Genomic DNA, 14,456 nt, shown 5'->3' on the forward strand with positions numbered 1-14,456 from the left:
TGTTATCAAGAGGCATATTGTTCATTCTAATCTGTTTCTAATCATATGAAAAAAGTTATTGCATAGTTGGTGTACGATTTGCAGATTCCTGCTCAAATACTGTAGGTGCCAGGCATGACTAGGAGATCCTAGATACAGATTATTCTGGAGTGTCAGTTGCATCCTTTCCTGGACTGGAAGGAAATTTGCTCAATTACTCAAGCCTTGGCTACCAGATGTTTGCAGTATACTCTAAATGGGACTGCCCTTGAAGACTTGGAAGTTACAACTGTTCCAGAATGTGATGGTGCATGTGGTGATGGGGGCTCCTAGGTTCACTGATATAACATGTATTGTGTGATCTGCATTGGTTACGTTTACTTCTGGGTGTAGTTCAAGGTGTTATTATCTTTAAAGTCATACAGCACAAGGATTAGGTGATCTGTGGGACTTCCTCTTCCAAAGGACATCTACTGATCCTACCAAATTAGAAAGGGTGGGATACTCTACTCCCTTAAAACATTGCAGTCTACTGGCATCTAGAAAGCATGCCTTTTTCTGTGGAACTCCCTGAAGTTTGTCCAGGAGGTGCTTTTTCAAAAGGCAACTGGACTGTTTTTTCGTGAAGACTTTTTGCTTCTCATCCAACAAGCTGCTTCAGTTCTGAAGAATTCAGGAAACAAACTGAAGCAGCTTCTTGGATGAGAAGCAAAACATCTTCAAGGAAAAACAAAGTCCAATTGCCTTTTGAAAGAGCACCTTTCAGATAACCATGACCTGGATGATTGAGAATCCCCTGACACCTTGAAGTCTGGTAGGCCTTTACCCTTCTAGACTTCTGTAAAGTATGCAAGAACTGGCTTTCCCAAGTGGGATAGGATGAGATGGATTAGATGATTTAACATGGATGTTGGGACCTCGAGCTTGTTGCCAGGTTTTTAATATTTATAGTTTAATGTATTATTCTGTTGTATTGTTTTAATTATTGATTGGGAGCTGCCCAGAGTTTGATAAAAGACGGCTGGCTGTATATAGTAAATGTTTTAAATAAACACATAGATCAGGGTTGAATTATGGGAGTCCTTGTGGTCTCTGATGTTACCTAGTTGGGTAATTAAACATCTGCAGGCAAACAACTAAGATCGGAGAATACCAAGGACTCCACTTGGATCAGGCTTTGCCACAATTCCACATATAGAATTAGTATTTGATTTTATCAACATATTATTCAAAGGAAATACATTCTTTAAAAAGAAAAGATCTACAGTATAGGTCAGTTTTGTATCACACATGATTGGATTTAGAGAAGGATCAAAGCAGATGGGAACACCTGAGTGAATTTTGCTATTCTTAGAAGTTAAGCAGGTTTGTACCCTTGTTCAGACTTGAAGGGGAGACCAGTAAGAAATCCCAGAGCTTTATGGTAGTTCAGACAATCAAGAAACATTCTGAACAAAGGCAATGACAAACTATTTCCATAGCGTTTCCACGAGAACAATGTGGATGCATTGTTTGAATTAAGACAGTATTTTAAAGCCTTCATGTTTACACTTACAATGTTTTTAAAATGTTATTGTTCAACATAAATAACCTTTTTGATTAGTTTGCTTCAGTTCTGCTGGGTTTTAATAAGATAGACACTTATTGATTCACTGTGTAATACCGCAAATAAAGAGACACACATAGTTTGTAGATCAAGCAAGCTGAATTATGGACAATAATTTGTAAGAAAATATTTTATTAACATCTCCAAATCAGTCTGTTTTAAAAAAAAACCCCAAAAAAAACTTAAGTATACAAGTATCCACTAAGGTCACATTGGAACATGTGGTGCATCCATTCTTCATACTTCAGTCATGAAAGTACTGCCTGAGAAAGATTAACAATTTGTGCATGTATGGTTTCTAGATGTTTATCAGGATGCCTCGTCAGCCAGGTCGTATTGGTCAAAATACCTGTTAGGTGGGAGAAAAAAAAATCCATAAATATTAGTAAAATCTTCAGACAAATCTTGAACAAACGTATCAAAGAAAGGCAGAATTTCACTGTATAGCTTGTCTAAATATCCATTTAGTTGAATAGTGGTATGAGAATTATACTATCTTAACTACTCTTCAGGTGCCTTTCAATGCAGGAATTGAGCATTGATCTTTGCATGAAATCAGAGCATGTGATTCAACGCCTAGCATTTGAAGCTAAGACAGCATGGAAGAGACCTTATAAAAGAAGGTGCAATCATCACTGAATTTGATTATGCAATTTTAAGCTCTCATCTCTTTACAATACACAATACCGAATGAGGAGACACGAGAAAGGCACAAGTGAAATCAGAGAAACAGAAATGATAGGGCTATATATTAGTTGTTGCCAATGAATATTGTAATATTATGTAACATAATCCAACAATTTACTTTTTAAGTCTCTGGAAAGATAGAATTGGGTAAAAATTACAAGTTATTATTACAAAACAAGGCTCATGTAAGTAACGGTGCAGACTCTTGAGGATAATGGTGGAGAGATTGATTTCCTTTCATAGCCAATTTAGTACACTAATTAAAATAATTTGCCGTACCTTCCAACCAAACAAATCAACAAATTTAGAGCAGAGAGTTTTTCGTCATTCTTGTTCTCCTGCATTAGAGGGAAGAAAAGCATTTAAGTAGTTTGTTTCACCAAATTTCAAGCAATTGTTTTATGTCAACTATTACGAATTTCCAACAAATTAACAATGGATTTTGGCAACTGTCTGTGATTGATAGCTCTACTAAATATATTTGTAGAAAGCACAATTCTCTTTTAAATATTCATTAAATTCATCAAAGACTGTAAACAACACCACCATATTTTGAACATTTAATATAACTGGTGTTGCTCTTTTCTCAAGTTTTGACTATCATTCTGAAATATCAACATAACAAGTGACAAATTTACATATTTCAGGGAAATGATGGCTTCAAACGATTAGCATGATCAGGATCTTCTAGTATTCCCCTTCAAGGATCAACTATTTCAGCTTACCTCCAGTACTCTCACTTCAGAGCATTGCCTAGCCAGTTGTCGAATTAGAGAGTGAGCCTCTGGTAACAATGGTTTTTCCAGACAAGCTAACAAAGCATAAAGCCATCTGCCCTAGAGAAATTTTAAGAAATTGCAATAAGAATTTAAAGATAAAACCATATTTGCATTGTTTCTTTGTATCTCCATGAACACATCCATATCAATATCTTGGCAACAATGCAAATAATTTTCCTTGTCATCTGGGTTTTTTTTTTGCTATTGTCTAGTTTTCTACTTTTCAGTACAGATTTGGGATTTCTTAATGGTCCCTCCTTTAAGCAATAATTAGGTTCAGTCTGGTTATTGAAGTTTTTTAAATGAGATTTTAAGAAACCACTAAACTTTACTTAGAGGGAAAATAGATTCATTGTTTTTGAAGGCATGGTGATAAGACCACAGGTAAATAGGAACAAATTCTGTATTTCTTAGATCAAAATCAATTAATGCAGATATTTAATAGAGCTTATAGATGAAGGAGGACCGGTCTTTTCAGAATCTGGGTATGACTGCACAAGGCCTTACACATTTTAAAAAACCTTATACAGTAATGGCTTATGAAGCTTTGTGTGAAAATGGCCAATTGTTTTACAGATTTCACATGAGAACGATAATATTTTGTATTTGATTGTTCAAACTATTTAATGAGAAGGACTGTGAGAAACCAATTCAGTGGGTGCTGACTTGATATTCTTTTTATAGAGTCTTGTGTATAGCATGAACTATAGGAATCAAAATATGCTTTAGTGATGTAACAAACAGATTTAAAAGTTAGTTTAGAGGTGTAATTTAAAATTTACAGGTTTTTATACAACTATGGCATACATTGAATCTATATGAAAGGAATATATATACTAAGAACTGAAAGCAATTCAAAATTCTAAAAGAGCCAATTCAAATCATTCACCTTAGGGGGACATACCCTTTTTATAGCTTTACTAAAATCCAGGAAGGTACTCATGTTGACAATTCCAGATTAAAAGAAATTATTGATAAATAAATGAGTTTCCTTCAATTTTAATTTCAATGGGGATAATGCTTCTTATAACATAAAACTGCAAGTTACCAGTTCTGGAGTAAATTCTTTTTCCACCAGCCAGTTTGTCAAGTATTCCAAGACACTGGTCACTGTTGCCTTTTGGGATAGAGAAACAGCTGTTAAAATTTTGCATGGTGGTTGTTTTTTTCCTAGTGCACAGGGCAGATTTATAATTAGGTATTTTATACAAATGCTAGAAGAATTCAATATATGAGTAATTACTACAAAAATATTTTACAATCTTATGAAATACTTATTGAAGCAGCTTGTCCTAAAAAGAATTTTAAAAAGTATGCAAGATAGTATAATGAAAATACATAATATAGTTTTTATATATTAAAACAAGTTAAAGATCCACTAGGATTACAGACAAAATCAAAACTGCTTTTACCCCTTCTATTAATCTACTGTTTTGTTTAAATCTTTTTATAACACTGTCTCTTCTAGTGAATGTTACTGGATTCTTTGGATTATAGGCTCTCCTAATCATTTTTTTAATGTTCACAGCAAAATGAAAAATTGTTTTATTGCAAGTGAAAGGGGCTCATGTAAATTTATTTAAAAGTGGAAATAACTGTATGTATGCCACCAACGGATTCCTATTAGGATACTTTCTATTATAATTAGCAGGATTATTAGTAGGAGACCTGAGGCCAGAAAACAGAAAACAGTGCTTCTCCATCATAGAACTATGTTACAGAACAGCCTCTCTTCAGCAGTTAGAGTGGCCCCCTCAGTGGGAATTTTCTAGAAGCTTTTCAAGGTACAACTCATCTGGAGAATCTCTAAGAAATGTTTATTTGCCACCTCTTATGTTATTTATGATGAGCTATTATACTATAGGCTTGTTCTTATAGTGTACTGCTTTCTGTTATTCTTAATTGTGTAAAATTTTAATTTGTCAGCTGTCATAAGTGTAGAAAATTCAAACACATATAAATTAAAACAATCAGTCTATATCTGAATAAATGATGGAAGAGCTATAAAAATTTGGCCATCAACAAGGCAAATATTACTTTACTGAACTCTCTGAAATTCCTCATGCCTTATTAGCTGCAGCCTAGCAGGTCAAAAAGGGAAATGGAGAATTCTTTGTCTCTCTCCATCTTTTCTGGGCCTTTAAAATTTTTTCCTCTTATTACAAAACAATTGAGATATAACATATTTAAAATATACTTATCACTACTTTAAGGCTAAGAATCTTTAGGGCTCTTCAGATTTTGAGCAATACATTTCTATTTGGGATTACAAGTAGTCCTTGGTTTATAACCATTTGTTTAATGGCCATTTGAAGTTACAATGGCACAGAAAAGTGAGTTACAACAATTTTTCATACTTATGACCATTGCAGCATATCCATGGTCACATGATCAAAATTCAGGTGCTTGGCATTTAGTTCATATTTATGATGGTTGCAGTATCCTTTTGCGACCCTCTGACAAGCAGAGTCAATGGAAAGTCAGAGTCACTTAACAATTTTAGCAAGAAAGATCATAAAATGAGGCAAAACTAACTTAACTGTCTCACTTAGCAATAGAAATTTTGGGCTCAATTATGATAGTAAGTCGAGGACTACCTGTATCCAAGTTCAGGTGTTTCAAGCAAGCTATGAAGGCAGGTAGGAAAAAAAGGTAAAGCTGGATTCATCACACCAAGACTGGAAATGAAACCGACAACAAAAGTAAAGTACCTGATTCATTCTGCTAACAATGCTCAACAATGGAGGAAAGCCAATCTGAATGAAAAGAAACCAAAATATGTTAGATTTTAAAAAATGGTTGGAAATCTAAATACTTAGCTTAATTTTAGATCTGAACACTAGTGCACAATTGTCATTTTTTAGGAGAGATTGTATAGATATTTTGAGCTTTGTTAAACTATATTTCATTTATTGAAAACATTTACATAGCTGCCCATCTTATATCAACTTCTGTATGGCTTCCATGTAATTAAACTCTAGAAATATATGCAACAATTACCATTTGCTTCTCTTGAAGCTTAAATTTTCAAAACCAGTTCCTGATATCTATTTATCTAAACATTAAAGCCTGCTTTTCTAATGTATATTCATAGCCATGTTCACAAGTAAAACCAGTACATAATTAAACTCATTTGAAAGAGAAATACAAAAAATACAATCTCCAATACAATACCCTGTTTCCCCCAAAATAAGACATCCCCTAATAATAAGGTAAATCGGGCTTTTGACCGCATGGCAATAAGGCCAAGTGCTTATTTCAGAGTTCAAAAAAATATAAGAAAGGGTCTTATTTTCGGGAAAACATGCTATTCTTATTAGTAATAGTTTTCTAAAAGGGTTCCCAGGGTAGTGTGGCCATTGGGAAGACCTGTTTAACCCTACCAAATTTATTTTATTTTATTTTATATCGAATTTATATACCGCCCTTCTCCCTGAGGACTCAGGGCGGTGTACAGCCAAAGTAAAAACATAAACTACAAACATTAAAATACAATTAAAAAGATATATATATATTTGGCCCCATAATTAAAAGCAATGACAAACCAATTAAAAACATTTAAAAAAGTGTTAGGCCAGCCCGACTTGCTGAAAAAAGAAAGTTTTAAGGGCACGGCGGAAGGCACCGAGGTCTTGGATTCTCCTTATCTCTGGGGGCAGCTGGTTCCAGAGGGTAGGTGGCCCCACAGAGAAGGCCCTCCCCCTGGCGGTCACCAGCCTACACTGTTTGGCTGATGGCACCCCAAGGCGGCCTTGTGTGTCTAGTATCACTGGGATTCTGAATATTTTTCTATTTAATATATAAAATCAATAGTGCAGGTATATGCAGCAACAGGATAGGCCCATTTTGTTGGACAAGGGATTATATTGTAAATATTTTAAGGATGATCATATGTACAAACTTAATACATATTTCACAATATGCATGCAAACTCTGGATCAAAATATAGTTATTTAAAGGTGATATAATTATTTAGGACAGATTTAACACTCACCTGTACATAATCAATTCCTGGACTTTCATCAGTTGAGATTTGATCTGTTAACTCTAAATACAACTTTTCACCTAAGCAGAATTTTTTCCAACCTTCTTCATCATCTGTTGTAGGCTGAACAATTGAAAAAAAAAAGTCAAGTTATTTTTCTTTACATATTTTCCTTTATTCAAGGTTCTGCAGCCTTTATTTTTAATTTAAAGTAATTAATGCAAGGTTGATGCAGGAAATCCAGGGCTGGGCTGGCTGGATATCAGCAGCAGCAGGAGCCACCTACAAAGATAGGGGGAGGGGAAGGAGGCTGCCAGAGGAAAAAGTGTAATGATTTTTAGCTGAAGAACGCTGTCAGTGCATATATAAAGGCCTACACATGAAACAAATATAACTTCTGAACTCTATTTGAGTCTGAATGTGTAGGGTTGCAAGGCATCGGTACAAACCAGGAACTGAGTTCTAATCCTGTTTTAGGCACAAAGCCAATTGGGGAACCTTGGGCTAATCACTCTCAGCCATGGGAAGAAGGCAATGCAAAGCACTTCTGAAAAACCTTGCAAAAAAACCAACAACCCTATATGGACTTGTCCAGGCATTCTTCGAGAATCTGATACAGTTGAAAAAAAAAAGCTTATATGTAAATTGACAGTATCCTGAAAATATTATGTTTTACTTGCCATTGCTACATTGCTGTCCAAATGCTGTGCTTTCCAGTGATCCCTGTGCTTGTTCACACTCTGAAAGATAAACTTTTGATCAATTAAAAGATTCTAATTAACAAATATTTGATCACTTTAACATATACTTGCAGGTGGTAGACACTAAACATAGAAACATTATTCTTCTCACATAAAACAAAAATACCTCTTCTGTGATTATGCTTGCTGAACTATTTGCTTGGAATGATAAGCATTCCTTTCTGCTTTAAAGTGGCTATTCTTAGCCCTATGGAGATTTAACTAATTCCTTAATTTATACAATCAATTAAATTTAAATGAGATTACAATCCTATCATTAAATAGGATTTAGCAGGAAGGGCATGCTCCAAATTCCTTCTATTAAATGATTTTGTTGGATCCAAAAATTCCACCTTCTTTGTTTAAGAATCTACCCTGTAGAAAGACAATCCCTCTTGAGATCTAGATGGTCCCAATCCTGTTAAATTTCACATAGCATTAAAGACCTGGCTGTTTTCCCCTGGCATTTGGGCCAGAAGACTAAGTGAATTCTATTGGCTGATGTTATTTTTATTGTAAACTGGCATTGTGTTTTGAGAGTTTTTTTAAAAAATTGGAAATATACTATTTGGATTTTTATTCTAACTTTGGTTTTAACACTGCACACCAGGGCCTCCAAACTTTTCAGCTTATTTATTCCCTTCATAAAGTTTCAAACTGTTCATTGATCCCCAAGCACTTATTACAATAAAATACATATTACTTTTACTATTACTGCAAATAACAATGACCAATAACACCATCAAGCATCCACATTTGTCTATCCCAAGTCCTTGTCTTGATAGCAAGACAAAAATGCCAAATCCAGTCTGAATATCTGCTGACTATGTGACAAACCACAATAGTAACAAAACCACCCTGCTTGAAACTGCCCATATTCTTAGATGGCACTTTAATAATTTTTATATCCTTGGTTAGGATTTGAATTAAGTGTGCAGTCTTAAATTATACATCTAACTGTAGATTACCCCACATAATAACCAACAGTCCTATAAACTTTGGGGATTGATATTGACCACTTAACAGAACCCTGTTGTATATTAACCAGTGTTGCCTTTCTTTTTACAAACTGTATAAATAAATAAAGTTATTTCATTTTGGTGTGCACTTTATATTTGATATTTAAGCCTTCAAAGTGGAGTATTAGTACCACTAGTACTTTTAATACTATTTTATTACATATGCATTTATATGTAAATGCAGTATAAAACCTAACTTTTTCCATAATATCATGTTTGTGAGGTATATTTGGCTGAGAGGCACCCAATGAGTTCTACACCTTGGAAATTCTCACTGATAGCAAACAACAATAGTAGAAAAGTGCCATCTTCCTAAAAATGGGAATTATGGCTGCAAAGACCAGAATAAGCACTGTCATAAGAAACACTCAACATAAAATCACTGAATTTATATACTTGTATGTATGTATGTATACCTGGCGTATGGTTGAAAAATGAGACACTTGTTGCTGTTGCCATTTCAGAGTTGGAGAGTATCCTTCAGGAGCAGGTTGACACCCTGAAATCTAAAAAAACCACAGGCAACGCAATGACAATATTAAGAATCTCATGTTATTCACATATACACAAAGATTTTTCAAAAAAGCAGGACTATCTACAATGAAGGATTGCACTGTAAAGATGAAATAATTTGCATAAATGGCAAAATTAATCTGTTTGATCATGGAAAAAACAATAACTACTTTTCTAAAGGACTGAAAATGTTTTATTAAGTTTTTTTTTATTGAAAATGGATAAAAATGTCTTGATTTTTGAATTAGCTGATTGAAAAGGATCAAATATGGGAAGAAGTGAATTATGTGATGTAACTTGATAGGGAGTGGTGTGATATTAAGTATGCTGGTAACTGCTATAAGAAAGATCAGAAGTTGCTTCTTTAAATATTTTTTTTCTTATTTTTACTGCATTTTAAAATTTTTCTTAAACAGAAAAAATATAGAAAATAGAATTATCTTCTATCTGTTTAAAAATTCTAATAGTAATAATAAAAGAATGTCATATTCAATTTTAAAACAGCCATTTCCATTTTGTAGGACTAGCTACCATGCAGATGGATTATGTAGAGTGCTTAATTACAAAACTGGCAATCTCTTAAAAGTATTGTACTGTTAACATCCAATCATCATGAGCAGTATACTTGTAATGCTTATAATAATGATTTTTTTAAAAAAACGTACTGAAATATTTACAGTCTGCTTCTTTTTCAGTTTCTTGGGATCAATCTGGGCCACAACAACATCAGGACATTTTGCAGCTTCAATCCTACAAAATAAAAATATTTGAAATTTTAAGTACTTTTTGATTTCTAATTAAACCTAATTTAGGAATTAAAGAATTAAGCCTGGAAAATCCTTAAAAATCATTCCAGCTTTGTCTGCTTATCAGTTTGGGTTTTTCAAAATGAGACAAAGTGGGTGGGATTGTTACATACCAAATGTAACAAGCCATCCTAATGGATTACAGTTTGAACAAAACTAGGCTATATGATGTATTCTTTGAAATGCTGCAATAATGAATTTAGTTTTAAAATTGATTTGGACTCATGGCACAATGCAGAAATGTTTCAGGTATTTTTCATTCCATTTAATCCAGCACTGCAGATCATTTAATTATACCAGATCTGCATGTCTTATTTATCATTTGGAAAGGAGTTGCGAACCAATATTACTAGAGTAAAAAACAACAACAATGAATTGGCAAAACCCAAAGACATCACTATGAAAAGGACAGTACGAGTGGATTCAAAGCTACATTTCAGTATTATCCTTCTTTATAGCTAAAATAGCTAAATGGCTGTAGAGATTCTCAGTCATCCAGGTCACGGTTGTCCCAAAGGTGCTTTTTCAGGAGGCAACTGGACTTTCTTGTTTTTTCTTTTGAAGACGTTTCGCTTCTCATCCAAGAAGCTTCTACAGCTCTGACAGGATAGTGGGGAATGGAAGGATTTATATTCCTTGTAGTCAGTTGGTAATCTGCATCCTTTTAGGGTCCTTGAAGCACTTGGAGGTTTATCTGTGTCCTCAGGGTCACCTGAGTAGTGCTCCTGGTTCCTGTAGTCTGCAATTTTTCTCTGGAAATCCATTCCTACTCCACCACTCAAAAGGTGGAAGCAGGAGCTCAGGTGACCCTGAGGACACAGATAAACCTCCAAGTGCTTTAACGACCCTCTAAAACAGGTCTTCAAGCTTGGCAGCTTTAAGACTTGTGGACTTCAACTCCCAGAATTCTCCAGCCAGCATAGCTGGCTGGAGAATTCTGGGAGTTGAAGTCCACAAGTCTTACAGCTGCCAAGCTTGAAGACCTCTGCTCTAAAAGGATGCAGATTACCAGCTGTCTGCAAGGAATATACAGTAAATCCTTCCATTCCCCACTATCCTGTCAGAGCTGAAGAAGCTCCTTGGTTGAGAAGCGAAACGTCTTCAAAAGAAAAAAAAAACAAGAAAGTCCTGAAAAAGCAGCTTTGGGATAGCCTTCCTTTTTCATGCAGGAAATCCCACCACCGCCAAAGCAACCCGCCATATTGCATTGCCAGTAGCAAGACCATACCCAGGCGAGCCTCTGAAGTACTTCGTCAGGCCCTACCAGAACCGTTCATCATCATAGAAGAAACGCTTTCACTTCCATGCAAGCCGCACAGGAGTCAATATAAATACAGCGCCCATTTCATACGAATATTAGCGCCGGGTTGACCCCATCCAACTTCGCCCACTCAACCCAGCGCAGCCCCATCCCCAACCCGCCCCCCCCTCCCTCGGCGGGAGCCACCAACAACCACTTCACTTACTGGACCCGCTTTAAGTACTCTTGGGGAGTTCGGGGGGGCACCGTGGGGTCGAAGTCTTCGGCGAGGTCGCAGTCCTCTACGGGTAAGAGGCGGGGCATCAACTCCTCCACCGCAGACTCCATCGAACCGCTCGCAGCGCGCCGCGGCCTCGCCCAGCGCTGGCAATGCTCACGCGCAGAGAGACAACCGACGCTCCTGGCGGCGCCACGTTTGCGCCTGGCGAGTCGAACCCAACCTGACTGCGCACGCGCGCGTTTTTTTCCCCCTCCCCCCCCCGCTCGTCTGAGGGGACGGATCAGAGCGGCGAGCGGGCTTTTTGCTTTTCTTTTTAACCTGCTTCTTCCGTTTCGGAACCGAATAACTCGGCGCGGCGTTTTATGTTATATTTGAAAGCTTTTCTGTTTGCAGTTCTAGCTCTAACGAGTGGAATTTCCTTCAAGGGAGGTTGTGTAAAAATCAATTGCAGGTAGTCTTCAACTAACGACCACAGTTGAGCCCAGCGTTTCTGTTGCTAAGCGAGACATTTGTTGTCAGGTGGCAAAAGGGGATCATATGATCCCAGGACACTGCAACGGTGATAAATACGAGTCAGGCGTCCAACGGGTGAATTTTGATCACATAAGAGCCTGATAGTACAGTGGACTAAAGCACTGTTATTAACATCTGCTGCTTGCAATTACTGCAAGTTCAAATCTCACCAGGCTCAAGGTTGACTCAGCCTTCCATCCTTTCTAAGGTAGGTAAAATGAGGACCCAGATTGTGGGGGCAATAAGCTGACTTTGTATAAATATACAAAAGTATGAAGGCTATTGCTTAACCCATTGTAAGCCGCCGTGAGTCTCCGGAGAAGGGCGGCATATAAATTAAAGCAAAAAAACAAAACAAAACATGACCATGGGGATGCTGCAATGGTCAAGTGAAAAATGGACATGTCACTTTTTTCAGTGCCGCTTTAACTTTGAACGGTCACTAAATGAACCGTTGTAAATTGAGCACTACATGTACATTCACACTTGTTCGTTTGAAGGGTATTTCTATACAGGAACCTTTACAGTAGTTTCCGAGGGAGAGGGGGGCACCTTGTAACCTGGATTGTAAGGCAAAGTCCCATGATATGACAACTGCGCCATCGCGATTCCGCTGTTAAGAACCAGGATTTGAAGAGACTGCATGTCAGTCCTCACAAATGGCTTGAATCCATATATGCACAGCCTAGTTCCGTATATAGACTTTTATGAAGATGCAGGAAAAATGCTAAATGAAACATTACCTTTTTCAGAAGCAACGCTAAAGTAAAATATTACAAGAGCTTTTCTTTATTTATTGAATTTGTTTCCCATCTCGCCACAAGGCAGCTCTGCTATTCATTTTTATGCTTCTCCCTCATCTCAAGATGTTTAACTGAGTTATGCCAAAGGAATCCTGCAAACCAAACTATGGCCTCCAATGTTAGTAAGCCAGATTGTGGTTTAAAGAAAAACAGACAGTTGCTGTTTTGGGGTGAAACATCACACTGAACCTAGGATCTTCCAACTCCACATCCCACAGCAATGCCTTTTAGCACCCTGGGGGACACTTTTCAACCTATATGTAGAATGCTTCTATGAATACTGGTACAAAAGAAATACATCACTGGCAGGGGTGAAATCCAGCAGGTTCTGACAGGTTCTGGAGAACAGGTAGCGGAAATTTTGAGCAGTTCGAGAACTGGTAGCGGAAATTTTGAGTAGTTCGGAGAACCGGCAAATGCTATCTCTGGCTGGCCCCAGAGTGGGGTGGGAATGGAGATTTTGCAATATCCTTCCCTCAGGAGTGGGGAGGGAATGGGGATTTTGCAGTATCCTTCCCCTGCCACGCACACCAAACCACGCCCACAGAACTGGTAGTAAAAAAAATTGGATTTCACCACTGATCACTGGAGGTTTTTAAAAAGAGACTGGACAGCCATTTGTCTGAAACGGTTTCCTGCTCAAGCAGGGGGTTGGACTAGAACCGTGACGGCGAACCTATGGCACGCGTGCCACAGGTGGCACGCGGAGCCATATCAGTGGGCACGTGAGTGTTGCCCTAACTCAGTTCTGGCACGCATGCGCACGCCGGCCAGCTGATTTTCAGGCCTTCTGGGCCCACCGAAAGTTGGGAAACAGGCTGTTTCCGGCCTCTGGAGGGCCTCCGGGGGGTGGGGGTGGGGAAGGCTTGGTTTTTGGTCTCCCCAGGCTCTAGAGGCTTTCTAGAAGTCTGGGGAGGACGAAAACAGCCTTCCCACTCCCAGAGGCTCTCCAGTGGCCAGAAACATCCCGTTTCCTGACTTCTGGTCCCACGGGAAGTCGGCAAACAGGCCTTTTCCGGCCTCCGGAACAGTGGGGAAGGCCGTTTTCACCCTCCCCACACTTCTAGAAAGCCTCTGGAGCCTAGGGAGACCGAAAAATGGGCCTACTGGGCCTACCGTGCCATCCCTTGCCAAAAGTGTGGGGAGTGGGGGAGGGTCGCATGTGGGGGGCATTGAATTATGGGTGTGGGCATGCAACCTCCTCCTGCTTTTGGCATGTGACGGCAAAAAGGTTAGCCATCACTGGGTTAGAAGATCTCCAAGGTCTCTTCCAATTCTATGATTCATTGAGAAGACTTATTCGTACTTAAATAATACTTAAATTTAAATAAATAAATACAAATTAAATAAATACTGAAAGAATGAGAGCTGCATAGGAAAACCAATATAGGAAGGAAGTGTGAATAGGTTGAGAGGAAAGAGAAGGCTGAGAAAATTGTGTTTGGTTGGAATTGATGAGAAAATGAAAGGTGAAAAGTTTAGAAAGAAGCAGCATATGAATACTGTAGAAGCAAAGATGGTTGCAATGATATTGGTGTAAGCTAG

General features: G+C 37.7%; 1 protein-coding gene across 2 annotated transcripts; it reads right to left on the reverse strand.

Annotated features, from left to right (window-relative positions):
• Nucleotides 1-1,700: 1,700 nt before the first annotated feature.
• GEMIN2 (gem nuclear organelle associated protein 2) lies at nt 1,701-11,817 on the reverse strand. 2 transcript variants are annotated; one of them, XM_034418059.3, is made up of 10 exons: nt 11,581-11,817; nt 9,974-10,058; nt 9,212-9,301; nt 7,717-7,776; nt 7,046-7,159; nt 5,763-5,807; nt 4,100-4,168; nt 2,998-3,108; nt 2,552-2,610; nt 1,701-1,934 (listed from the first exon to the last, which is right to left on the reverse strand). In XM_034418059.3, exons 1-10 carry the CDS (start codon nt 11,700-11,702, stop codon nt 1,895-1,897), a joined length of 795 nt encoding a protein of 264 aa, XP_034273950.1. In that variant the 5' UTR covers nt 11,703-11,817; the 3' UTR covers nt 1,701-1,894. The 2 variants fall into 2 exon arrangements, with proteins under 2 accessions (XP_034273950.1, XP_034273951.1); XM_034418060.3 differs by having other exon boundaries at nt 9,986-10,058; nt 11,581-11,785.
• Between the last annotated feature and the right edge of the window lie 2,639 nt (nt 11,818-14,456).

This window comes from Pantherophis guttatus, chromosome 1, assembly GCF_059756535.1.
Source record: "Pantherophis guttatus breed Tessera chromosome 1, ASM5975653v1, whole genome shotgun sequence".
Lineage (NCBI taxonomy): Eukaryota > Metazoa > Chordata > Lepidosauria > Squamata > Colubridae > Pantherophis > Pantherophis guttatus.